The sequence below is a fragment of the Hippocampus guttulatus genome, chromosome 13, assembly GCF_054856545.1.
Source record: "Hippocampus guttulatus isolate MCC_2025c chromosome 13, RoL_Hgut_1.0, whole genome shotgun sequence".
Classification (NCBI taxonomy): domain Eukaryota; kingdom Metazoa; phylum Chordata; class Actinopteri; order Syngnathiformes; family Syngnathidae; genus Hippocampus; species Hippocampus guttulatus.
Genome location: NC_141273.1, coordinates 14,965,135 through 14,993,006, shown reverse-complemented (window position 1 = coordinate 14,993,006; position 27,872 = coordinate 14,965,135). Strand labels below are relative to the sequence as shown.

The window sequence follows — 27,872 nt, the reverse complement described above, 5'->3', positions numbered from 1 at the left end:
TCACTTGTAGCATCAGCTGTTGCTGAATTAAACTCTTACTTATTTCCTCAAGTACATGTACACGTATTATAGTTCATAGAATGAAGGCATTTGCAGAAAATGTTATGCAAACTAGTCTCTTCGCGCTCTTCTTCGCTTAAACCACGACGGAAGCCACGAAGAAGAACGTCCACGCAGGGCGCGGTGGGATAGCACTGTTCTCCGGTGGAGGACTCATTTGAGCAGCCAAGCGCCCGGGTTTGGCTTGGCTTGGCTGACGGCTGACTGGTGCTAGCTAGTGGCGCTAAAAGATGCCTAGGCCAGTGTCTCAAACCAACAACACGGCGCTGTTCGTCCTTTAGTCGTCGTCGGTGGCGGCGTTCAGGTCGCCCTCGCCGGCCGCGGTGGTTCTCATCGTCGTCCGCTCAAGCAAGCCATGGGCTCGCAGACCCTCCAGATCCTCAGGCAGGGGGTTTGGGCTTCAATCACCGGCGGGTGGTACTACGACCCCGACCAGAATACGTTCGTCAACGCGCTCCATCTTTACATCTGGCTCTTTTTGCTATGCTTCCCCTTCACGCTGTACATGGTGAGTTCCCCGATCTTTCTTTTTCTTCTTCTGCTTTCTTCTTTTAACCTCGCCATTTTATTCGACAACCAAGGGAACTCGCTTTTCTCCTCTCGGCTTCGGGTCCAGTTTAGCGGCCACTGGGACAGTAAAAGCCTCCCTTGGTCTGTCTCATCTGTAGCGTACACAATGTAACGTGCCATTAAAGTCCAACAACCCCACGAAATTCCCCTTTGTGGCTCTAAATAGACCATTCTTTGTAATATTTATGTTCGTTTGAGCTTGTTCAAGTGACTAAATTCTTCAAAATAACGCCTGCTTTTTATGAGTTAACCGTCTCATTTAATTTACACTGACTCTTGAGTGACTTCACTTTTTTAATAGATATCCCACCCCTTCAACTCTTATATTATTCCTATGTTGATTTTAATTTGGTTAATTGTTCAGCCCCATTACTAAATAATTTATCATAAATTATTTACTCATCCGTTATCTTTACTGCTTGTCCTGATTTGGTCCAGCCTATCCCAGCTGACTGCAGGGGTCATATAGATACAATAATGAAAAGACAAAAAACATTGTTTATTTGGATTTTTGTTCCATATTCAACACATTTGGGTCAGATTGCCCCTGAAACATGATTGCCGTTTCCTGAGAAATGACTATAACGGGAACATTAGAAACAATTCACACAGTCTTTCAATTCATTTTCAAAACGCCACCGCTGCCCTCAGATTTCTATTGGCACAACCCCAGTGTCAATTTCCCGCCCATACTAACTTCTATATTGAGGGTGTTTCAAATTAGTTTATGGCTCGCCTGCTATTCCGAGAGTGGAAATCCACCAGTCAGCTCTGTGATTTATAACCTGAGCCACAGCTAATAGCAATGCCAACGGATGTAGAGGGTGTTTCAAGTGCAGTGGCAGAAGATGTGGGCCGGGGGTCAGCGGGGGTTATTGTGTCGTAGAGATACAGGTGTTCATTTACACTCACGAGCAGCTTCTGGACGGTTGTTATTTATTTGTTTGTTTGTTTGTTTCTGCGGACCAAAACAGTCGCATCTACTGACACACAAAACCCCTTGGTCCTCAAGATTTTTAAAAGAGTACCACTTCAAAAGATACTTAGGTTTATAAATGCCACCATAATAACCGATATAAAAACGCTGTCACATAGTAACGACATGTGTTCATCAGAAACAAGAATGCGCGTTAGCTTCCCCATTAGAGCTCTGTTGCTAACCAAAACAGCAGCACAGACTGAAGCACATAAACAGCCAAATGTCCCTATCTTGTGGTAGGCGCTGCCGCCCACCATGGTCATTGTGGGCATCTACTGCGGTGTGATCGGCGCCATGTTCCTGCTACTCAAGACGGTCAACTACCGGTTGCACCACGCCTTGGACGAGGGCGAGGTGGTAGAACTGCAGGCCAAGAAGTCGCCGGGCGGCCGAGGTGGAGTCGAGGTTATGCGCGACGTTGGCGCTACCCGACGGCAGGACAGCAATGGCCCCGGGTAGGTTTTGGGGTGTTTGTAGGGCAGGGGTTCTTTTTGGGACTAGGGACCCCTCAAAGGAGAGACATTTTAATATGTTTATGGTGTATGTTTTATTGGCAGTTCAAGCTCAAAATAAGTGTTATCTTTGAGGAGCAATTTTGCTAATGAATGACAAGGGGTGAAACGAGTCCTCGAGTGATTTGAGTACCTCAGTCAAGCCAGTCGAAGCAATGCTATGCATGACGGTGCCACGCCGCTAACTTCAAAATAAAATATTCCCAAAATCCAATTCCTGCTACGGCACGCTTTTATTTTGAAGTTGTATTTTGCAACATATGGTCACGTGGTGGCTGATTTAACTCACAAACTATCACCAACATCAAAACGTCATTCTGAAATTAAGTTCCGTCATCAATTAAGGAGGGGGGGGAAACATTAATTACACTCGTATTGTAAAATGTAGCGCCTGTTTCCAGCGTTAGCGGCAAGTGGCTAGCAGCTTGCTGCCAATCGAGTAGGCTGGCAAGAGCTGACGCATTCCTATTTTCAAAGCCAATAGAATAGGCGAAAATAACTCCGCACACTTTAATGCTTGATTACATTTTGGGTTTGGTTTGTTTATTTAGTACAATCTAAAAACAGTGCAAGGAGGGAATGAAGCCTCAAGGGCTTGCACAAGATTCCACTCCTTTGAGAAAAAAAATATTTTCACTCTGGCATGCAGCACTTCATCACCAAGCCAAATTGAATTTTTTTCCGCTTCGCCAAACTCAAATAGCCCTCCATCTCCCACGACGACAATTCTCCGAAAATAAGAGGATGTACCACATATCAGAAGCTGACACCCATGCAAATTTGTGCATCCAAGCCCACCGCAGCTACATAGCTTTTGACTTGTACATGATAGTGCTTTGGCCCAAAAAATTGTAAGATTATCATTTGTATTTTTATCATTTGATGCAACACTTTATCACCAAACTGCCAAATTACACTTGCCTTGTCATGTTTGCAATGTTTTTTTTAGGGGGGGAGGGTTGCAACACGAGAAGCCTTTCTTGCTTCAGTGAGATATTTCCAGCTCAGTTGACCCACGCGCCTCAGGTTTGGGAATATGTCCACAGAGTCGCTGGTGTTAAATTCCAGAGACTCAAATGGCCCAGACGAAGGATACTTGGGTTCTAAATTCCAACAAATTATGTGTGGTCACAGTCAGAAAGAACAATACTTGCTTTCTTGCAGGGACAATGGATGATGTTGAATGAAACATCCCAGGGGTATCAACTTTGGAGCCCCTACATGTTCCCATTTGGTATAAGGGAAAACAATGTAAAACAGAAAAGTGCTTAGCTTAATTTTTTTTAAATAAATAAATTAAAAACCTGCAATCAGCCAATTCTCCTAATAATGGAAGCTGTATGTACACCGAATCTGTTTTCACGATCGTAATTCACAACACGCATATATCAAATCGTCTTTCCCCTCTTTTGTTTAGGCAGAAAAATTATCCCTGTCGCGATTGTAATTCACTACCACATACAATAATAAATAACACAATGATGAAATGTAAAGAATTTTACAGTTTGTCTATCATGATTTTGTGCATCCTTGCCCATTTACATTGGGGTCCTTCTGCAATGTGGGCCTTGACCACCAGAGGACAGTGTGATGCAAAAATGCATGTCATTACACAAAGAAGATTTCCACAACGAAGTTGCAGTCATGTTCGTTGCTTTTAGGATAAAGAATATATGACTTCCATTGTGACTTGTTGTGTTCAAATATCGATTGCTTAAAAGTTTGTAACCACTGAGACGTCAGTGCGACTCTCGTCAATGGCACTTTGCATTCTGTGTTGGCACTAAGCTAGCTGGCAATCGTGGTTCAATACATAAAATGATATTCTCTTTGTTTGCTGCGTAAACTTCACCTGGGAATGGCAAGAAGAAAAATGCGGCTAGCACAGACTCGCGAGTCCAGACAAAAAAAACATGGCGCAAGTGACGACTGGTATGTCGACATAAGTGTGTGGTCCCTTGTAAGTCGAGATATCGCTGTGTTGGTACGCAAACATGAAAAAAAAAAACAGTTTTCCATAATATGTTCCCGAGAATGCTTTTTCACCAAATCTAAAAGCTCCGGCAGAAGGAAATAAAAACCAATGAGGTTGCACTCTTTTATTGCCCTTAACCGGACCGAGTGACTCATGTCGACATTCCACAGTGGCGGTCCTTCGCTGGCCCCTTTTGGAGAAGCTCAAAAAACAAGCACTCCCCTTTTTGCCCAGCTGTCATTTGCCTCCACATCTGGAGTGCAGTTTTTTTGGACGAACCGAGTCAATGTTACGCGCTCAAGGTGTTGCTGTTGTTGCTGCGCGCTCCGTGCGACCGTTTCCTGGGATGTTTATCTTCACCGCTTGACCCCGGTTACGAAACCTCCCCGTTTTATGGAAATGATTTATAGACAGGCCCGGCCGGGGAAGGCTGTTTGTTTTTCAGTCATCACCGCCCGGTTGAAAAAACACATCTGGGCTAAATATAGACCCTGGGGCTACTTTGTATCACTCAAAAACTCATTACCGTCCTTTATGTCACTCGTCGAGGTTGTGAGAGGATAGCCCCTTTTTGGAGTTGCGTAACCTCTTCGCCCTTCATTCAATCAGCTTGACTGATTGAAAGGATGGAGATGAATGACAGTTGCACCGAGCATTAGCTTGATGAATGACACGCGAGGACAGTGACTAACACGAGTGTTTGTGTGCGTGTGCGCGCAGAGACCCCGGAGGGGGGATCGAGATGGCCGACTTTATCAGGCAAGAGACGCCGCCAGTGGACTGCAGCTCGCGGAACTCTTACATTGGGATGGAGCAGCAGGTATTTCATGTCATGCCGTAGTGGGTGCTAACAAAATACACAGACTTCATCACTGTATTGAAGTCGATTTTCCTTTATCTGGACTTGGGTGCTTATTTGTCTGATGGCTTTTTTTTAATACTTCAACTCCCAACATTTGAGAACAGAATATATACTTCCTAATTTTTGCATTGTCAAAATAAAATTTCTCCAACCTCTGCCGATGACGACACGACCTAAAAAAAAAAAAGACGTCAATAGGGAAAGGCAAAGTCAGCCGGGGTTGAGATTTTTATTGATTGAGGTGCGCTTCCGCCAGCACAGGACGAAGATGTTCCACTTCATTTAAGATCGCGCACTTTGTCAGTTGACCTCGCGTGAACATTTTGCCCCGCCGAGGACACGTCTTCTAATTTATCATCTTTTACGTTCCAATTCCAGACGGCGTCCACCCTCGGCAGAGCGACGGGAGCCAAAGGTAAACGGAACGATGGTGACACCCCCCCCGTTCACCCGCCCTCACGTGCTAAGTTACTCTTGGCTAACGTGTCTGTCTGGCTTGCCGCGCAGTCATGGAATGAGGCGCTCGCTAGATAAGGCCGCAGTGTCAACACAAACTTTGCGGTATCTGTCAAGGCACGATAATTGGAAAAACAACTCCCGGTATGCTGACTCTTGCTGTTTTCTCCTGTTCTATGGGCGCTCCGCAACGCACATTTGGAATTGGGTGACGGCACACGCAACAATCTTTTTTTTTTCTTCTTCTTCTTTGGATCTTATCAAGCAGACTGAAACAGCTCCTTCAGTGTCTTTACCCAAAATGAACAAAAATTTAAGGCCAGTTGTTTTTTTGTTTTTTTTTCCAAACTCGCTAGAGATATCTGACAAGGACTCGCAAATCTGTTCCAATCCAGTCCCGTAGGGGGCAGTAATGTGTATTCAAAACAGGTTTCACCTGCCTCACACAGCAAGTCTTCATTTCTCCTCGATTTGGTGGGTTACTGCCCCTCTGACAACATCCCCCCCTTCGCCGATGCAAGTAGACTGTAACAGCAACAAAAAAATAATAATAAATTCCTCCTGCTGCGCATCCACCAAAATTGAAGGCAAAAATCTTTAGCCCGCTGCCCGATGCTCTTCCACTCTTGTCCTGGAGCTTCTTTTTTTTTTTCACCCCCAGTGCTCCATCTCGTGGTTTTCTGGGGTGTCTGCCCCGCTTGGCTCTAACGCAAGCGGGCTGCATCGCCGTCTTGTGAACAGAAAATTCCACACACCCATTCAGATTTGCACCAAAAGATTCTGTTGCTGACCCTCTGCAAATCGTGTTCTGCTTGACTAAACACAACTTCCTGACTTTCACTTTTGTGCTCGGTGGAGGTAATAAAACTGTCGGCTCCCGGTGTGTTGAAGAGCCTTTCGTCCTTTCTGCTCGCCTCAAAACACAAGAGGCAAGGCGCATTGTTCTTGAGAAAAATTGATTTTGACAAGAGGATTTTTCTTAAAAGCCCGTCGGGACGTTCAAGAGAACATTCCGGAATTGGCTTTGCTTCTTCGGTTGCGGGGTGTTTCTGGGGAAAGTGTTTGGGACTATCTTTGACTTAGATCTCACCTTAAGGTAGATTGTGCAGCGAAACAAAAGACGGTGGCGTCAAACAGGAAGGGCAACAGCGGCACCTTGCCGAGTGTATTAATAATTGATTGAAGCTGTCGTCTCCTAACTGCTTCCCTCCTTTCTTTGCAGATGTGGGAAAGACGTCAGACGACTTCAGCCTGACTCTGGTGGAAAGCTGCAGTCACGATCACGGTGTGTACGCAAGTTCATTTCAAGGTTATTATGGAAGTTATGTTTTCATCTTGGTCAGCAAATAGTTGCGTTCCTGAAGGAGGTGGGAGATTAAGCAACCAAGTCAATCTTTAGTTATCCGCCTGTTTTCTAAAAATCTGTCTGTGAACGTTCTTCTGCCAGATTTGGGGGCTAATTCACAGAAAAAACGTTTCACACCAATTTCTCAGCCAATGATGTAACGAGCTGGAAGTTTCAAAGTAGAAAAAAAAGCATTTTGAAGCCTTTTTTTAATACAAACAGTACAATGAATTAATGACAAAAGCACTCCAAGGACCCCGACTACTTGTTTCAAAGCTATGAACTCATTCACTCCCAAAGACGTTTTTAAACGTCTTTTCAGACTTGGTCCAGAATTGGCCTGTACTGAATGAGTTAAAAGGCTTCTTTTGCACAAGATGTCCCTTGCCAGTATATGACACTTTCCTTTTTGTGTTTTTAGATCTGCTGTCCGACACAAAGATGTACTGCCTGGTTCCCAACGACTCCTTCGCGTCCCTGCAGCCCTCCACCTCCTTTTGTCCGTCCGAGCTGTCCCGAGAACACGCCGAGCTCTGCAACGCGGCCGCGTACCACTGTAGCCTGTCGCACGAGGAGGCCACCCCTCACGTGTCCTCGCAGTCGCAGACCTTTAGGAAAGAGCCCCGTTCGCGGGGCCTGCCTCGGACCTCCAGCTCGGCAGGGTCCGCCTTCCCCGACCCGGGCCTGCCGGACTTTGCGCTCTATCCGCCACCCAGGAGAGGGGGCTTAGATCCCGTGTGCGAGCTAGAAGCTGCCAGGCCGCAGCGGGAGGCGGCCGAGCGGCTCTACCGGCAGGACCAAGCGGTGGCCTCCACCTCGGGGCTCGAATGTTACAAGCACAAAGACCACCGCAAAGACCCACGCAGGGTATCCCGCTCCGTCTCCAGGGAAGCCGGAGAGGGCGGCTCAGGTTTTTACCAAGCGGACGCAGCTGGCGGACGGTTGGGCCGCAATGCCGGGAGAAAGTCACGACGCGGCGAGCGCAGTGCCGAGAGCCTGCGCAGCTTGAGCACGCGCAGCAGCGGCTCCACCGAGAGCTACTGCAGCGGCACCGACCGCGACACGAACAGCACCGTGAGCAGCTTCCACAGCGAGCAGACCAGCTCCACGCACGTGGAGAGCCTGCCGTCACTCTCGGGGGACGAGCGGTTGCGGGAGCGGGTAGACGCGCCACCCGCCCACGCCGACAACGGGACGTGTTCCCGGGCGGTCGGCGGCCTTCCCTCCAGGGAGGCCAACAAGAACCCGCACGCAAACGAGCTGACGGCTAACCAGCCGGGGACCGTCGTGTCTTCTGCACCTCCCGAGCTCACTGAAGGCAGCGGGAGTCCAGAAGGCCCGGGCGCCGGGACCGGTGCCGATGGCTCGGTGGAACCGGTCGCCTTGGACCGGCTTGAGTCAAGCAACCTCGTTCAAAGGACTTGCTCTCTGTCCACCGGCCGCAGCGGGCGGCGGCGGACGGGTAAGAAACGGGCGAGCAGTTTCGACGCCGGCCGCCACCGGGACTACATGTCGCCGCGCGGGTTGGCCAAGCCTTGCAGCGCCGTGTTCACCGGGGGCGGCGGAGAGGAGGACTCTAGCGACCACAGCGAGCTGAGCTGCGCCTCCAGCCTCCCCTCTGCCCGACACCTGAGCACGGACAGCTCGTCCAGTGCCACCTCGCGCTCCTGCCACTCACCCGAGGGGCGCTACGGGGCCCTCAAAGCCAAGCGGACCGCAGCCAGCGCGGCCTCGGAGGCGGGAGCACGGGCGGGAGGGACGCGGCGCTCCTCCCGGCGTACCCCGAGCACGGGCAGCGCCAAGACGCACGCCCGCGTGTTGAGCTTGGACAGTGGCACCGCCGCCTGCCTTAACGACCCCACGCGCCTCGGAGCTCCCGCCGGGCCACGGCCCCTCACCACCTCCAAATCCGACCTGGAAGCCAAAGAAGGGGAGGTCCTGGACGCCGCGTCTCTGCTGGGTCGGGCTTCCCATCTGGAGTCGGTGACGCGCTCCAGGAACAGTCTGCCTAGCCAGGCCGTGTTCTTGGAGGCTCAGGACGCCGTCGCCGCTTGCCTGCAGGGTATGTAGTGGGAACCTCCTACTTGTCTGCACATTATTGCTGAGACACGTTTCAAGGGTCAAGGGTCTTGTCTAAATCCAGGGTATCATGTCGACATGGTGTTGGCACACTGAAACCATCCCTGCCCTTTGTCGGCGCTGTTGATTTTGTTTAGGATATTTAAAATTGTGACTTTGTCATTAGATCTCTTTAATATTGTTTTTTTTTTTAAACAGTTTTACAGCTTTTGAAATGAAGAAAATTGTCACCGGCTGGCCCGTTCCCTGTCCCTAATGAATAGAGGGGGTCCACTGTATTCAAAAAAATAAATAAATAAATAAAAAATAAACTGCTCCAATCCAATTGAACGATTCGATTTTTTAAATTTTTATGGATTTTTTGGGGGGAGGGGAGGCAGTTCAACTTCATCTTTTGGGTAAATTTGATGGAAAATGTTGAAGGAAACCCATTTTCTGAGGAAAGATATTTTTTTTCAATGAAATGAATTTTAATTTGCCTTTGATGAATTTGAATTTACTGGGCTGTTTTGACCTGTTGGTGTCGGTGAACGAACTGATTTATTTTGCGGTGTTGAGGTCAAACATTCATGCCGGATTCATTGTTGCTTTTTGTCCACATCAGTGTTGTTGTCATCGTTTGTTTCCATGAGCTTGGCATTCCCCCATGGATTTTATGACACCACAGCACGTGTTTTGTGTTGATCTTAGACAAACAGCTGCTCTCTTATTTGTGACACACACACAAAGAACTAATGGGCTACCCCCTCTCCCCACATTTTTCAGATCTGCAGGCCGATATTTTACTTGCTTGTTATTTCTGAGTTCTTGTGAGAATATTCATCATTTGTCAGTCGTGGATACACAAAACTGTTTTTCCTGGAACAGTTTTGAAAACTGGGAGCAGGGGGGAAAAACAAAAACATTACTTTCAAAAAAAAAAAAAGTTTATTCAGGAGACAGACATTTTTCCTGAAAGAAAAATCGAGAGCCTAATAGAGTGCAATAAAGTCCATTTTAACTCCCTGTCACATTATCAATTAAAAACATCACTGTTCTTGCTAAAAATAAATCAATAAATTTCTCAATTATCCAGGTCATGGTGATATGAATCGTGTGAATGGAGATAACTAGAAGGTTCTTGAATTCATTGTCTGCTTTTGCTTTCTGAAAACAACATTGGCAATTGTGTTTTTGGGCAAAGGTTTTCCAGAAGAAAAAAAAACCAAAAAAAAGGAAAAAAATCACTGACTGCCATACTGTTGTCTTTCACCATCACAGCCCCCGGCAGCGAGGAGACGGTGGTATTCCGCCGCGAGCGCAGCACGTTTCGCCGGCAGGCGGTGCGACGGCGGCACAACGCGGGCAGTAACCCCACGCCGCCATCCTCCCTCATTGGCTCTCCCCTCAGGTACGGTGTCCTTCACCTATAGTTTATTTCTACAGTATTTCGATAGTTTACACACCGTTGCTCCATGAAAAAATGACCCGATGAAGCCACAGATTTGTTTGCATTGTGGTTGTACATCACATTTCCAGCCATCCGTTTTCTAATGCGGTTAGTGAGGCTCGCATGCGTGCTGGAGCCTATCCCAACTGTCTTCGGGCAGTAGGCGTTGTGCACCCTCAGCTGGTTGCTCGACAATTGCTGGGCACTCTTCTTATCCAGCGCAAACGAGGTGGTGCTGGAGCACCGCTATGCCACTTGACTTTTGGGCCACGACACATTATTTGAGAATCCCTCGCTCAGAAGACCCCAACGACTCTGACTAGCATTTATGCTAAGTCCCGCACATTTACACGGTTTATTCTTGTGTTGATTAATGTGCGCTGTCCCAATGGAATAAATAAATAAAGGGCCCTTTAAAAAGTATAGTCACATATTGAACTGCAATAATTGAGTCGTGGAGGGTGTGGGTGGGGGGGTTGCGATTAGATTATTTTTCAGTCACTTAGCCCTAAAGCACACTCTCATCACATGTTATGTCTTGCTCCGCATGTGATCCCTTTCATATAATTCCCTGCTATTATGGCAGCATGTCATCTTTTTCCAAAACATTTTGGGTGGCCCGGCAAAAAAGAGTCCTTTCAACTTTGCCAGGCCTGACGAATCAATCTTCTCTCAACTGCGCATGATTTGCCGGTCACGCTGTGTTGCATCGATTTGCTTTTCCAAGCGCTTGCTTCTCACCCCCCTCCTCCAAAACTCGCTCAAGTAGCACCTCCTGGCCTCCCAATTTCACCAATCAAATCAAGATTTGGTAGACAAAACAGGGTGTGGGAAAACGTCTCAAGTCCTCAACAGTTTTGCTTCCAAGCATAGCCCAAACAATTCTTAGACCGACCAATCGCTCCAACGTGAGGGACCCTCCGGTTACCTTCTCGGCTTGGGTGGCTCCTCACATTCATCCCCCACTTGTTCCCCGCAGTCTCCAGGAGGCGCTCAGCCAGGCCTCCCAGCCTCCCGCCTGCCAAGAAAAATCCACTCAGCCGTCTCGCACCGCCTCCCAGGTGACGGTGCTGAGTGCCAGCGCCTCCCTGCTGGCCAGGAATGGAAGCGCGCACCTGGACGGCTCTCAGGACAAGGCCTCGACGGTCGGCACCAGCAGCCTCCAGGACGACCTTGGTAGGGAGCTAGCACGTGTCGTCCAGTTTGACCTGATTCTCTTGGTTTGGAGTGTAACATTGAAACCCCCGTTTATAACGTCAAATATGTTCCAGACTAACAATGAACCACGTTATGGGGGGGTAGCTTAATCAGTCACTCTGTCATTCACGTTTAGCTGACTGATGCCATCAGATCCCCAAGCAGAGTTCACATTATCCACGCTCCAGTTATGCAGCCTCCCTCCAGCATAATTCCCAATAATAGGGACGGTTGTTAGGCTAAATCCAGGTCCAGACTTCTTTTTTATGCAAACCGTTGTGTAATATTTGAATGTCATGACAAATACTTAATAAGCGCGAATCTCTCGGGCGTGGGTGCCCCTCCAGTTTCGTCTTCATGTTTATATTCATGTTGATGAGTATATTCAATTCAATTGTATTTATAGAGCACTTTCGAACAGCCATCGCTGCATACAAAGTGCTGTACATGGAGCAATTTAACATATACAATAAACAGTAAAACAAATCGGTAACAAAGACGGCAGAAAGCACCGAACAGTAAAGTAGAACAGTAAAGTAGTGTACAGTGTGTGTGTGTGTGTGTGTGTGTATATATATATATATATATATATATATATACACATTCACACACTATAATTTTTTTTTTTTTTTTACAGGAAAACTCACACCCTCCTTGTATGAGGCTGTCGGGTGCGACATGTCCCTGGTCAACTTTGAGCCCGCCACCAGACGAGCCTCCAATAACATTTGGTGAGCAGCGCACACACACGACCTAAATATAAAACTGGTCATGAATCAGCAGATTTTTCTTTAGGATAGCAGACCAGCAAAGCCTGACCGCTTGTCGTCGTGTCCGACAACTGGAGGTTGACCTCCAGTGTGTATGTGGCTCGAGCACAAGGCGGTCACACTACCTGTCCTTTATCTCATCCTGTAGGCTCCATGTGGGAACTCTGAATGCCTCTCATGTTTCTTAGATAACCGCCAACGGAATGCGAATTGAATACAGCGGGTGCCTCCTCATATAGTTAGAGCAGTTTTTGTGCGTGTGCGTGTGTGTGTGTGGTGCAGGGACACAGACTCCCACCTCTCCAGTTCTACCTCAGTTCGCTTCTACCCTCATGACCTGGTGAGTAGAATATGTTGTGTACACAACAGTGTGCGCCGTATTGGAGTAAGAATCCAGATGGTTCCAAGCGGGCGGCGGTAAAGCCTTTAATGCTTCTACCAGCATATTAGAGTCGCGACGTAATGTGGTGCCTTGATTTAGAAGTTTAATTCGTACCCGAATAAGATCAAATAAAATCTATTTTCCCCCCCATTGAAAGTACTTTGTAATTGAAATGCCATGTATGGTGGAAGTGGCCGCAACTCAACTCAAGCACCACTTGGGCAAATAGTGAACAGTTCTTCAAAACAGAAGGTTTCAGCCTGTCTAGTGCCACTACTAGTCAAAGTGTACTGTCAAACTAAACATAGAATCACAATTTAGCCTTGAGTCTGCAAGCCTAATGCTAATCTTAACACAAAATGGGAAACGCTTGTATAACCCGTGATGCAACTGATCTTTCAACAAAAACAATTCAGCAACACACCGAGGCAGTCAATACAACAGCACTCAGTCATTTATTCTTTATCCTCTGTGAGGAGCGATGGCATCTGACATGTACGGATTAGGGCTGAAAACTTAATCAAATTCGAATCAACATTGTAATTTAATAGTGTCTATTTTCAAATTGCAAAGACTGCAATTCGGGGCCATTCTCTCTCTCTCTCTAGCTCTTAAAAAAGTGCACTCCACTTGTTTATGTATCATTATTTCATGAAATATGAAAAGTTGACGTGATAAAGCTCCGAATGTGTTTGCGTTATTCCTGTAATCTGATTTATGATTTACTAACCGAAATTTGCGGCACACTTGTTTGGTAGAAATTTGTAAAGTTGTCAAAATGAGAGCACTCTAAACTGGGAGGTCATGGTGCCAGTGTACTTTAACGGCGAGGCAGCTCTCCCTCCCTCAGATCCGCCTGAACCGCCTGCTCACCATGGACCCGGAGCTGCTGGAGCAGCAGGACGCCGACCTTAGCCCTGACCTCCATGCTGTGCCACTGGGACCTGATGACCCGGCGGCAGCCGCTGCCGCCGGCAAAGCAAAGCAGTACTACCGCCTGTGGCTCATGCCTTACCTTTGGGTGGGGCTGCACTTTGATCGCCTCACTCTGTTGGCGCTGTTCGACCGGTAAGTGGCAACAGCATCGTGGCCCAGCAGACTCTGACTCTGCGTGGTCCTTCCCCATTGTTGTGTTGTTTATGTTGCCGTAGACCAGCGACCTTCAACAGTTATTCATTTTTTTCTTCTGTCTGTTAAAAAATATATATACAGGAAGGGGACATTTTTCAAACATCACATATTTTTGAAAAAAATTGGAATTAAATTATTATTTTAAAAAAACAACAACAGTAAAATGGTAAAAATTCATCAACATTGAACCCATCGCAAGTTTAACCATCACTGAATGTTTTGATACTTTTGTCCCAGGAACCGGGAAGTTCTGGAGAACGTGCTGGCTGTGGTGCTGGCCGTCCTCGTGGCCTTCCTGGGCTCGGTGCTTCTGGTGCAGGGCTTCTTCGCTGACATCTGGGTCTTTCAATTTTGCCTCGTCATCGCCAGCTGCCAGTATTCTTTGCTCAAGGTGAAAGACTGTTAGGGTTTGAAAGACTTACCGGTACTTTCAGGTTTGTCACTTCATTTTATTTATTTATTTTTTAAATTTGAATCTTGTTTCTTTGGCAGAGCGTTCAACCAGACTCCTCCTCTCCCCGTCATGTAAGTCACTGCTCATTGTAGGATATATTTATCTGTCGGTAGGGAAAAAAAATTAATTTCACAGAAATCTGTGATATAAGTGAAAGTAGTATGTCTTTGCCATGTTGGAAAGGTGAGCCACAGTCACTGAAGCATTTTCAGGGACATATTTTATACTGTAAAAACACATTACATGGAAAAAAAAGTTATGTTTTTTAAAAATGCTAAATATTAAATAATCATTGGAACCATCCATCCATCCACTTTCCGATCCGCTTATCCTCATAAGGGCCACCGGGGGGTGCTGTGAGCCTATCCCAGCCTTCTGGACCGGTTGCCAGCCAATCGCAGGGCATACAGAGACGAACAACCATCCACGCTCACACTCACACCTAGGGACAATTTACAATGTCCAATCAGCCTGCCATGCATGTTTTTGGAATGGTAGAGGAAACCGGAGTACCCGGAAAAAAACCCACGCAGGCCCGGGGAGATCGTGCAAACTCCACACAGGGAGGCTGGAGCCGCAACATGACTCATGGTGGCCCGACAGGACTTTTGCATGCCTCAAAATAGACACCTGGATTATAAATTATGAAAAAATGCTTAATCTCCCTTAATCCATTTTTATTATTTAGTACGGTACTTTTCTCGTGTTGGTTCTTTTAAAGCGACCCGCTTACTCTGCTTCCGTCAGCGGCCGCGTCTTTTATTAATGTCCCTCCTACTCGGCCCCGGGTGACAATGGCTTTAAATAGCCTACCCTGAGTTTAGCGCACACACATACACACGCACACGCCTGGGCTTTTCATAACATTGCTGACACAATTTTAGGAAGACACATACAGTCCATCCCAAAATGCAGCAACTTCCTCTAAAGGCACGATATGCTCCACAGCAGTACCACTCAATGAACAAATACAGCAGGAAATGCTGATTCAGATTCTGAATGTTATCTCTGTCGCCACCTACAGGGCCACAATCGCATCATCGCCTACAGCCGTCCGGTGTATTTCTGCCTGTGCTGCGGTCTAATTTGGCTGCTGCACTACACCAGCTTGAGGACCAGCTCGTCCCGCTTCACGCTGTACGGCGTCGCTCTCACCAGCTCACTCATCCTGGCCTCTGCGAGGGACCTCGTCATAGGTGGGGGATTGTGGTCGTAGTTGTGATAATGCTACTATTTGTGATGGTGGTTGTAATATCAGTAGAAGGTAGGTGGAGTAGCCAAAACCTGTACTCAAGTAAGCGTATTGTCATGTAAAAAAAAAAAAAGTCTTGACACAAGTACAAATAATTACTCTTCCAAATAATTACTTAGGCGTAAATAAGTATTATGTGGGAAAAAAAGTACTGAGGAGGAACGGATGATTTATTTTAAGCAGAGCATGAATGTCACATTAATAAAAAAACGTCCAAGTATATCACTTGAACAAGCGCAATACATTCAATCTGTATGGATTGTGCCGAGTTGAGTGATACAGTATTTTGTCCAAAAAGTAATTCAAGTAACTTTACGGGAACTTGACTTGTAGAAGTTGTGATGATGATGATGATGGTGGTAGTAGTAGTAGTCGCACTGCAGGTGGTCATGGTAGTCGTCCTTGTATGAGCAGTTTGACAGATTTTGGGCTGGCGTGGCTGAACGTGGACCTCCGCCATTGCCAACTAGTCCTGCGCACAACATAAAGTTAAGTAATTGTGTTGTCGCCACTCTTGTGTGTGTTTGCAGTGTTCACGCTGTGTTTCCCCATCATCTTCTTCGTGGGCCTACTGCCACAAGTCAACACCTTTGTCATGTACCTCTTTGAGCAGCTGGACATCCACGTCTTTGGGGGCAACGGTGAGCCACAACACAACACTTAGCGCTTTACCGTCATGAGGAGAAGCGGCTCTGCTGCTTCTTTCACACGTGCTGTCCCAAGATGGCATTTTTCTCACACACTTTGTTCACAAAGACTTTCATTGGAGCATCTTGCTTTGGCTGCGCGGACAAACACCTTTGCAGAAGAAGACATTTTGGCTCGACGCTTTGAATTGAAATACTTTACAATAGTTGAGGCCTTTCCCGTTTCTGCAATTGAGTAAATTAACATTCCTCTTCTGCCTGCAGCCTGCACCAGCCTGCTGTCGTCACTTTACAGCGTCCTCCGTAGTGTGCTGACCGTAGCTCTGCTGTACGGCTTCTGCTATGGCGCGCTCAAGGTGAGTGAAGATGCATCAAACGGTCGCAATGTTGTATGGATGGTCAATGGGAATGCACAGTAAACAGTTGCTACATTTCGGCTCTGTCAGGAGAACTGGGAGCCCCATCACATCCCTGTGCTCTTCTCCATCTTCTGCGGTCTGCTGGTGGCCGTGTCGTACCACCTGAGTCGGCAAAGCAGCGACCCTTCTGTACTCATGTGAGCACACGCCACCACTGTCCCTTAGTACGCCCTGTAGACAAAAGTATTGGAACAGGCAGCCTTTCTCCAAACAGGAAGTGAATCAAATCTGAAGTTGTCACGACTAAATTCGCCTCTATTAGAAAGACTTTTATTCGATTAATCAGCGAAGTCAGCTTTTGCAAAAAAAAATGCTCTCAACGGCCACGGTCACGTTTTAATTTAAACTGGTTATTTGTAGATAAAGTAAAAAAATACTTGACGATGAAAGGAATGTGGAATGTTTTAATAATAAAATAATGATCATTCAGTTTAGCGCTAAACTAATCTTGTGACAGGACCTTCTGCTATTCAACCATATGAGCCTGGCCCGCCACTTGTGAAAATCTGTGAGGTTGTAGTGGATCATAGATGCCACGGGATAGCGCCATGGCTTTACATTTCAGCGACTGTGGAAAATGTTCAGCACTGAACAAAGGATACTTTCCAAAATGCAAATATCAGAAGTTGTGAGTAGTGAATTGTGAAGCGATGGGACAACACTGACAAAATTGTATAATTATTTAATACAAATAACATTTTTTTTAGATCTATGTATGAAATTATTTCTTGCGCTCTTCTGGTTGCATTAACATGATTGATTTAACCAAATAATTAAGACATTAATTTAAAAAAAAGTATAAAACAAGTTTAATTATTAATTAATTTTACTTCAAATTGGCTCAATTAATGTAACAATTGATGGCAGATGATGCCCTCTGTGGCCCACAGGCTACACTTTGCCCACTCATGGATTAATTCAGAGTTGTCTCCCAATATTGTTGTCCTTCGAGTGTATCAACACCATCGCTAATCACAGTCAAATCCCTGAGCATGCTAACATTTTCAAATGTCATCTCCTAGCTCACTGATACAGTCGAAGATTTTGCCCAATCTGCGAGACAGCGACCCTGAGGACCCCTTGTCGGAAGTGCAGGACCCTCTGCCCGAGAAGCTGAGGGCCTCAGTGGTGAGTTGCAGCAACGTTCGAATCGGGTGGGTCATGTCATTGTGCTGCGTTCAGGTGTCAAAACAGTGAATGGGAAACCAGACGCAGGCTGATTACCTTTTTGTTTAATCAAAATAAGACATTTGCAAACATCTGCTTTTACTTGTTATCTACCAAGCCAGACCTGAATCATAATCAATTCATGTTAAAAAAAAAAAAGTACATTGAACATACAGTAATTTGAAAATGATTTTCCAGCCATATTATTAATAACCTGCCTATGACTTAGAGCTGTTTTCTTAAAGGTTTTTAAATAAATGACTCATTCATTTGAAGAACGAGCGTCTGCAGTCCGACTTGATCGTCTGCGTGGTCATCGCCGTGCTCTACTTCGCCATCCACGTCAGCACGGTCTTCATCGCCCTTCAGGTGTGCGCGTACACCCGCCATTCATACGACGTTTCGGAACCGTTTTCATTTGTGCGTTATCGGCCTCGTCATCTCCCTCTGTGTCTGCCACAGCCCTTCCTGAGCTACGTGCTGTATGCGCTGCTGGGCGCGGTGGGGCTGCTCACCCACTACCTGCTTCCCCAGGTGCGTAAGCAGCTGCCCTGGTACTGCTTCTCGCACCCGCTGCTCAAGACCAAGGAGTATTACCAGTTTGAAGTCAGGGGTGAGTACACGACACTGGCGACGTCATCGTCTTAACACTTGGGTGGTATGGAACTTTCCCTGAAGGGCTGCTTCAAACATACTGTAGATTGTAGACTTTTCTGTTCAATTCCAAGCATGGGTCCTTGTGATTTTTTTCTTTTTTTTTTTTTCACACGTCCTGTTGATAGACACGACCACCCAGTTTCATATAGATGGGTGCAACTGGGCTAAAGGTGGTGAATTAATTTCAAATATCCCAGTTAGCATTAAAGTGCAAGTTTATTTGTTATAAAAGAACTTAAAATATACAAATAAAAGTGCATACAGCATCTTATCACGCGCTGTCTGTCCCCCCCCCCCAAAAAAAAACCCATTTCTGGTGTGAGTGAAGGTTGTAATCCTATTTCTTGTCCTCTCTGGCGTCAGACGCGGCTCACGTGATGTGGTTCGAGAAGCTCCACGTGTGGCTGCTCTTCGTGGAGCGCAACATCCTCTACCCGCTGGTCATCCTCAACGAGCTGAGCGGCAGCGCCAGAGAGCTCGCCAGCCCCAAACGACTGGACACCGAGTGAGAGAAACATCCACATTCCGCAAAAAATCGGAAGTACCACTTTTTGATTTATCTATTTATTATTTATTCATTTATTTTGTGAACAACATTCTCTTTTCTAGGGTGGGCGCGCTGATGATCACAGTGGCGGGCCTGAAGCTGCTGCGCTCGTGCTACAGCAGCCCCACCTACCAGTACATCACCGTCCTGTTTACCGTGCTCTTCTTCACCTTCGACTATCGGCACATGTCGGAGACTCTGCTACTGGATCTTTTCCTCATGTCCATCGTCTTCAGCAAGGTGCGTGGACTCCCCTTTGTAGGTAAAGTGGATGGTGTTAGATTTAGTTGATAGTTCTAATTATGTCTTCTGTTCATTTGCCCTTGTTAGTGTGGAGTGCAAAACAAGAAGCACACGCCTACTTTGTTGACCGACAAAATCTTTTCTCCTCTGTATATTGTTTGAAAATTTATGTTCCCTCTTGTTTTGGCTAAGCTGTGGGAGCTGTTCTACAAGCTGCACTTTGTCTACACCTACATCGCACCCTGGCAGATCACGTGGGGATCAGCCTTTCACGCCTTCGCTCAGCCCTTTGCCGTGCCTCGTATCCTTTCCAATGCATCTCTTTTTTTTTATTAGATATTTTTATGATTCTGGTCATGCTCTCAAGTCACAGGTGTCAGATGTGAATTGTCCCTTCTGTAAAAGGTTGACTCAGCTAATCTAATTGAGGCCATAGTTAAATAGTTGACATGTTCTTGAGTTTATACACCTTTTCCCGCCTGGTCCTTGACCTCCTTGCTTGCTGCAGACTCAGCTATGCTCTTCGTCCAGGCCCTGGTATCAGCTGTCTTCTCCACCCCACTCAACCCCTTCCTGGGCAGCGCCATCTTCATCACATCTTACGTCCGGCCCGTCAAATTTTGGGAGCGCGACTATAAGTAGGAAATCTCACGGTAAAAAAAGTCTCTCTTCCAAACTCAATCTAAATTTGCCTTGTTTTTTTTTTCTTCCCCACACAGCACCAAAAGAGTCGATCACTCCAACACCCGGCTGGCCTCACAGCTAGACAGAAATCCAGGTGAATGGCAAATTGGACATATAATATGCAGTGAATGTGATCAGCATATAAAAATAACAGTCACCAGTGTTGTATGTCGCCAAAAAAACATGAATCAGTAAATAGAGAATGAAAAAGGTTCCACAGTGACAGCAAGAGTAATCGGCGGCATTGTGTGACACACAGGGAACTGTATGAATAATTACCAGTGCTACGTATACAGAGATGAATATAAATAGCAGGAATAAATATTCCACATATTGGCAGATGGGAATGAATTAACCAACGGGAATAGTGGAGCGAGAGCTCTTGGATACACTATGCATACGGTATCTGCGGATGTTTCCAAAAAGCAGCAAGAAATGTCAGCAGGCTTGGATGTGCTTCACAGGCTCTTAATAGAAGTATTTCCTCCCGACAGGCTCAGATGACAACAACCTTAACTCCATCTTTTATGAACACCTGACGCGCTCGCTGCAGCACAGCCTGTGCGGCGACCTGCTTCTGGGCCGCTGGGGCAACTTCAGTACGGGCGACTGCTTCATCCTGGCCTCTGACTACCTCAACGCCCTGGTTCACTTGGTGGAGATCGGTAACGGCCTGGTCACCTTCCAGCTCCGAGGGCTTGAGTTCCGAGGTGAGCGGCGTTTGCCGGGACCGTACGTTTGACCGCCCCCCCCCCAAGCTAACCCCTCGGTAACTCGTCATCTCCTAGGTACCTACTGCCAGCAGAGGGAGGTGGAGGCCATCACCGAGGGCGTGGAGGAGGACGAGGGCTGCTGCTGCTGCGAGCCGGGCCACCTTCCGCACGTCTTGTCCTTCAACGCTGCCTTCGGCCAGCGTTGGCTGGCCTGGGAGGTGCTGGTCACCAAGTACGTGCTGGAGGGCTACAGCATCACCGACAACAGCGCCGCTTCCATGCTGCAAGTTTTCGACCTGCGACGCATTCTCACCACCTATTACGTGAAGGTCAGTGGGTGGAAATTTTAAGCCTAGCAATGGAGGCGTACTTTTTTTCCTACCTTTGTATTGGGGTACCGAATGGACTGGTATCTAAAGCACTTTTTCCGACCTGCCTCTTCAGGGTATCATCTACTACGTGGTCGCCTCGCCCAAGCTGGAGGAGTGGCTGTCCAACGAGACCATGAAAGAGGGTCTGCGGGCATGCAGCGAGAGGAACTACGTGGACCTGGATCCCACCTTCAATCCCAACATCGACGAGGATTACGACCACCGGCTGGCTGGCGTCTCCAGGGACAGTTTTTGCAGCATTTACCTGGGCTGGATCCAGTACTGCAACTCTCGCAGGGACAAGGTAGCGAAATTTTATTTTTAAGAGAATCTAAGTGAGCACAGTCGACTCGCTAGCCATACTGAGGGCTCATTGAGAGAAAAAGACAAAGGAACGGAGTGCCTGTTGATCACACATCTTGAGAAGAGGCACAAGGGAACCTTCAGCATCTGTGCCAGGGCTGTTTGTAAAACCAAAGTATCAGGCCGTATTTCTTCGTGGGCCTGGGTGTTTGTGAACCGAGGTGTTTTGTGTTTTAGCCTCTGGACAACGAGAGAGACTCTCCTCTGGTGCTGCTTTGCTTCGGCCTGTGCGTGCTGGGAAGGCGAGCGCTCGGAACGGCGGCTCATCACATGTCCAGGTTTGGCAGACATTTTGGAACTCGCAAAAATCCTCCAGCCCTTTTGTTCTGTGTGAAAGCACTCGTTCGCATTCATATTCCTACCATATTCCGAGTGAAAGGCGCAGGGTTAATAAAGACGTCGATGTGTCCCAACCCACAGCAACCTGGAGTCTTTCCTGTATGGGCTTCACGCTTTGTTTAAAGGAGACTTCCGCATCTCTTCGGTGCGTGACGAGTGGATATTTGCTGACATGGAGCTTCTCAGGAAGGTGGTGGTGCCCGGCATCCGAATGTCCCTCAAACTTCACCAGGACCACTTCACCTCGCCCGATGAGTACGAGGAGCCAACGGTGCTTTTCGAGGCCATCACGGCCCACCAGCGGAACCTGGTCATCGCCCACGAGGGCGACCCGGCGTGGCGCAGCGCCGTGCTGTCCAACGCCCAGTCGCTGCTCGCCCTACGCCACGTGCTGGACGAGGGCACAAATGAGTACAAGATCATCATGCTCAACCGCCGATACCTCAGCTTCAGAGTCATCAAGGTCCAGTAATGTTTACTGTGGGCAGAATATGGGAGATTGCTGTCACATGTTGGAACATCCAGAATACAGCAACTGTTGTCTCATACTGGATAATCCAAAAGACTCCACTATTATTTTAATAATTTCTCAATTATTTTGCTGATTAATTAATTAATTGAATTTTTTAAAAGTTAATTAATTTCTATTCCTTTATTCAAATGGAAATGTTGCGTTGCTGTGGTGCAGGTAAACAAAGAGTGCGTGCGGGGCCTGTGGGCGGGCCAGCAGCAGGAGCTGGTGTTCCTGCGGAACCGCAACCCGGAGCGCGGCAGCATCCAGAACGCCAAGCAGGCGCTGCGCAACATGATCAACTCGTCATGTGACCAGCCCATCGGCTATCCCATCTACGTGTCGCCGCTCACCACCTCCTACTGCAACTCGCACCCACAGTTGGGCCACATCCTTGGCGGGCCCATTAGCGTCGCCAACATCCGCAACTTTGTGGTCAGCACTTGGCACAGGTTTGTGTTTCTGTGTGTGTGTGCGTGTGTGTATTGTATTCATCTTGTGTCAAGGAAATATGTCGAAGTGAGTTGATGAATTTCATTCCAATACAAAAAAAAGTTGTGCATTGCTGCCATCTTGTGACATCTAGAGGAAATTTGAAATGTTTTAAACCTTATTTGCTAAGGGCGTGGTCCATTTCCAAGATATCTGGTTCACTGCACAGCTCATTTTTATTCTTGCAGGTTACGAAAAGGCTGCGGCGCAGGTTGTAACAGTGGAGGGAATATTGAGGATTCTGACGTCGGCGGGATGTCCTGCGGCAGCGGGAATGGGACGGCGGCTGACTCACAGCAGAGCTCCATGTCGCAGGGCGGCAATTCCGGACCTGGCGGTCTTCACTCGTACCAGCCGCACGCGATGGGTGAGGGAAATCGGAACCTTAGTTAGTCAGCCGTTAGCGGTAAACGGCAGGTGTCACAAGTAAAATCCCTCAAGCATTTGGTTGACTTTATTCAAACTCGTTGCTCATTTCATTTTGACAATGGACAATAGCAGCCAGTTAGCAATAATCTTAACAGCGGGCCACAGCCACTTAGCTGTTAGCTGATGACCACATTGTGTGATGTCACACAAATTCAATAATTTCCCCAAACTTTGATAACAAGTAACAATAACAGAAAGTTAGCAGTTAGCAGCTAACCTTAGCAGTCAAGGCCATGGTCTGATATAGCAGCTAGTTAGGATTTGCGGTTGCCATTATCAGCTGACCACATTGAGTGATGTCGGGCCGAAAATCAATAACACACTAAACCTTTGACAATAGCAGCTTCAAGATCGACCACGGCGAACATTAATGGCGAACTAGCTGCTCTTGTCGACTTTGATCAAATTATTGACTTTATGCTAACTGGCAGCTATTGACCTTTTGATGATGGGTGATAATAGCAGTTAGTTAACCATTAACAGCTAACTTTAGCAGTCCACTGCGTTGTCACAACACTAATGGCAGCCTGGCCGTGCTTTGTGAGCATCCAGGCTCCAGTCAGAGTTCCCAGTCCGTCCAGTCCAGCCTAGTGCGTCACTCCCCAGCCCGGGCATCCGTGGCCAGCCAGTCATCTTCGTACCGCTACGGCGGCAGCAGCCGCCACTCGTCGCTGCGCACGTCTGCCACGGGGCTGGAGGCGTGCCGGCGCTCCTCCACCAGCCAGCTGTCCCTGCGCACGCTGCCCACCTCCCTGCAACTGCGGCTGGGGCCTACTTCGGACTTGGCTGGCCCTTCGGCGTCGCTCTCCAGCCACAGCATTCCACCGTGCAAGCGGCACACGCTGGTGGGCCTCCTGGGGAACGACGGCCTCTGCGGCGTGGTGATGGACCCCCTTGGCCAGCATCACCACCACCACCAGCAGCAGCAGCACCTTCATCATCACCACCCGCAGCATCACTATCATCACCCGCAGCAGCATAACCCCATCGTCTCCACTGTGCGCAGGGACGACATCTCGTACAGAGTGCAGGTGTGTGGTACGGTGCATTATCGTAGAAACAGTCTTAATATGAAAGAACGATCATATTCATATGTGAATAATGTTTTGTTTTTTTATAAGTAGTATTTCTTCTAGGAGAATCTGTTATAATATAAAATGAATTAATTTATCAATTTATATGAATATCGAAGGCCTAACACATAAAGACTACATGAATGAAGTAATATTTTTTCCAGACATGCCTGTCTACTGTAAAAACCTTAAAGATTGGAACAAAATTCGCAAACGATGAATACAGCGTGATGAGCACCCCGCCGCCACTGGCTTCCATAAGAATTGTTGCGGTTCTGTCCAGATTGTGGACCCAAATCAAGTGCTGGAGAACCTCAACATGTCCAAGCGGAAGGAGGTGCAGTGGCCGGACGAGACGGTGAGACTGCGTGCAGGGCGGACCTGCTGGAGGGAATGGAGCCCCATGGAGGGCATGGAAGGACATGTGAGTTCAGAGATACCCAGAACTACGTTGCTTTCAACGTCCTACAAATGTCATCCAAATACACACCTAAAAAACACTCCTAATGTTTTTAGAAAAAATGTTCTAATCAGGTGGAATAACGTTGGATTTTTTGAATATAATTAACATCTTTGCAAAAAAGTCCATTTTTTCCCCAGGGTAAAAAGTAGTTGTTGTTGGGTTTTATTTTATTTTTTGCTTTGTTTTGTTTTTTTTCAGACAGAAAACAAGTCTGAATTTTTTTTTTTGCGTTAGAGTTTATTAATTTTTAAAGTCTTTTTTTCCGAGGTCGTATTTGTTTGAGGGGGGGAATCCAAGTTCTTTGATTTATAAAAGTTTTTTTTTCAAGATAAAAATAAGTAATATTTAATATTCTTCAAGAGAAAAGATTTATGTGTCAGACAGATATTTAGGACACGTGACAACTAATATGTCCCTGTAAAGCCATCCAGTCTCAAAGTGGCTTTCTGCGGACCATTTCCATGACATCATCACTTTACCTCCGTAATCTCACTTCTTTGCGTGCTCATTTTTGAACCATCGTGTCAGCAAACACTTTTTAAACTTTGCTCTGATGATTCTGTTTGTTTGTCCTAGTTAGTCCCCTGCGACACTGACCTACTTCCTCCTTGTGTCATAATTTGTGAGCAGCTTGTCATTGTTATGCGTTTCCAGGTGATTCACCGGTGGGTGCCTTGTAGCCGCGAGCCGGCCAACCGCTCCCACATAGACAAGACCATCCTGCTGGTACAGGTGGACGACAAACTGGTGCCCATCGTGGAGACGGGCGTCATCGAACTGGGCGCCGAGGTTTGACAGGGGAGCCTAAATAGCAAGCACACCAAGAGCATACACAGGAACCGGGAGCAGACAAAATCTAAACGCAATGCAAAAAGTGCAAGCTGAGGCAGGGTACGCTTTTTCAGGGCTTATGCTAGCGGTCCAAAACATTGTGTGATGTCATGCATCAAGTTGATCACTGTCGACGTGAGCTGGCTGCGCGTGTTTTCGACTTACGTGTGACATCGAGTAAGGTGGTCGACTGCTAAGTTTAGCTGCTACTATCGCTTGTTAACAATGGTGGAGCTAAAAGCAAGGTTGTCGATAACAGAGAGAGTAGAAGGATACATGTTTTCGACATTACATGTGGCACTGCACAGTGTGGTTGACTGCTATCGATAACCTCTGACTGCTAACTAGCCACTACAGTCACTGGCTTGACTTGTTAACGATGGTTCAGCTCACGGTTAGTTAGCGTCAAATGGTTACATTTAAGGTAGAATGTTTTTGACTGTAGGCGTGACATCACACAATGTGGTGGACTGCTATACTGTATATCGTTAGCAGCTAGCTACTGGCCACTGTTAATTGTGAGCAATTGATTGATTGAGCATGTTATCAACTTCCTATGTGGCATCGCAATATGTGACATTAGCATGTTATGGCTAAGTAGCTACTATCGTCACTTGAATTTTTCGTGACAGCGCAATGTGTATAACATCTGCTGTTTGTCACTAATGGCCAACTAGACGTTAATGGCCAAGTAGCGTGATTTAATTTTTTTTACAAAGTTCGAGCTAATGGCCAATGGGTTAACTAGCAGCAATTGTCGCTTCTTAGAAAGATTGTGCCTGTTTTCAATTATGAGACAGCCTGGTATATAAATTACATGCGACGTCGTAAATGTGGTCGGCTGCTAACAGGAGCACTTAACTGCTAGCTTGCCTGTTAGTAAAGGTTGTGCACATTATCAACTTAGTGTGACAGTGCACAATGTGGTTGACTGATAACAATAGGAGCTGACGGCTAAGAAACCCAATCTTGGCAGCGGACTGTTTCGTGTGACATAACCGCAAACTAGCAGAAATTGTCACTTGGTAATGGAGGATAAGTTGCTGCTGTACTATCGAAGGTTGTGCTTGTTTGCAGATTTGTGGTTGGCTGCTAATGTTAGCCACAAACAGTTAATTATCTGTAACTACACTTTATTGACAAAAGTCGAGCGTGCTGTCGATTTTTAGATGTGACCGGACGCCTGCCAACGTTGGTCGCAAACGGCAAACTTGCTTCTAATGTCACTAGTTATCAACGCTCAAGCATTTTACTGACCTTGCACGTGACAGCGCACAATGAAACTGACAGCTAATGCTATTGGCTAAGATAGCTGCTATTGTCGCTTATTGAAGGTCGATCATGACATCAATTTTCCGTGTGACATCGCACAATGTGGTTGACTGCTAACGGCTGAGTTACCGCTAACTGCTGCCAGCATCACTTTTGAAAACAGGAACTGGGAGTTATCATCACAACCGATCCCCAGATGTTTGGGGGGGGGGGGGGGGGGATCGAACCACAGGGAAAAAGTGCAAGCTGAGGCTGCCTTTTTTTTTTCTTCACCGCCTCCTCCCCCTTTTTCCTCTCACAATCTGCCTTGCTTTTATCATCTGGGGAAAAATGCTGCATGACAGTCAAGCTCATTGATTTCTATGCATTTTTGTGTTGATATATTTTGGTGTTGTTAATAATTTGCCAAATATGCCTGGTTTTGTCATTTCTGCTACGACCCCACTCCTGCCCTGCACCGCCCTGTTGCCATAACAACAGAGGATATTGCATTGTAGTCATTCCACTCGGATTAGTTTGAAAGTATTGACTTGCACTATCATTTTTATTTACAGTGATGCACTACAATCACACTTGTGTGCGTGTGTGTGTGCGCGTGTGTGCGTCTGCGCGTGTGTGTGTGTGTGTGTATGTGTGTGTTAATAGATATACAGTATACCTGTATATCTATACACACATACAAAATAAACACGCCTACATATATTATCACACTCTATTTATTCTGACAGACTCTGAATGGCCGTGGTTATACCGATGCCTTGGAATGACGATTAAAATGCAATCACCCTTATTTCTTTTACCAACTTGAATATAACTTTTTATTGTATATTCGTTTATATATTTACACATATAAATATATATGTTGAGTGTATAAAATATTTATTACTGTAAAAATATTTACACTTTCCGCTTTTTGAGATAAAAAGGTTAATGTATTAAAGGACCATGGGGTTGAAAACAAGATGCAGATTTTTTTTCCTGATGGTTTGTTTAACTATTTAACTTAATTGCTTTTCTATATTGAGAAATAAAAAACGTGATTTATTGCAGATGAGTTGTTGTGGTGGCTGTTTGAATTTAATTGAATGTTATTGTAATATACAACTTTATTAATGCAATTACTTCATTCTCAATTTCAAAATTGACTTTCCACATTAAAATTTTAAGAGCCTTATTTTTATAACATACAAGTTTATTT

General features: G+C 46.5%; 1 protein-coding gene across 3 annotated transcripts; it reads left to right on the top strand.

The window, feature by feature from the left end:
• The first annotated feature begins 222 nt into the window (after positions 1-222).
• On the top strand, positions 223-27,723 carry pcnx1 (pecanex 1). Of its 3 annotated transcripts, none has more exons than XM_086126783.1 (35): positions 223-568; positions 1,850-2,064; positions 4,817-4,916; positions 5,337-5,373; positions 6,637-6,699; positions 7,181-8,821; positions 10,099-10,228; positions 11,247-11,443; positions 12,102-12,195; positions 12,517-12,574; positions 13,467-13,684; positions 13,985-14,138; positions 14,240-14,272; positions 15,226-15,397; positions 15,984-16,094; positions 16,365-16,456; positions 16,547-16,656; positions 17,542-17,647; positions 17,963-18,055; positions 18,149-18,299; positions 18,707-18,848; positions 18,953-19,130; positions 19,326-19,434; positions 19,642-19,771; positions 19,853-19,911; positions 20,312-20,527; positions 20,606-20,859; positions 20,975-21,205; positions 21,442-21,542; positions 21,685-22,066; positions 22,292-22,566; positions 22,795-22,973; positions 23,588-24,066; positions 24,392-24,532; positions 25,226-27,723. In XM_086126783.1, the coding sequence occupies exons 1-35, from the start codon at positions 416-418 to the stop codon at positions 25,364-25,366; spliced, it is 6,945 nt and encodes a 2,314-aa protein (XP_085982909.1). In that variant the 5' UTR covers positions 223-415; the 3' UTR covers positions 25,367-27,723. The 3 variants fall into 3 exon arrangements, with proteins under 3 accessions (XP_085982909.1, XP_085982908.1, XP_085982910.1); XM_086126782.1 differs by having other exon boundaries at positions 13,452-13,684; XM_086126784.1 differs by lacking the exons at positions 223-568; positions 1,850-2,064; positions 4,817-4,916; positions 5,337-5,373 and adding an exon at positions 5,475-5,558 and having other exon boundaries at positions 13,452-13,684.
• The last annotated feature ends 149 nt before the right edge of the window (positions 27,724-27,872 follow it).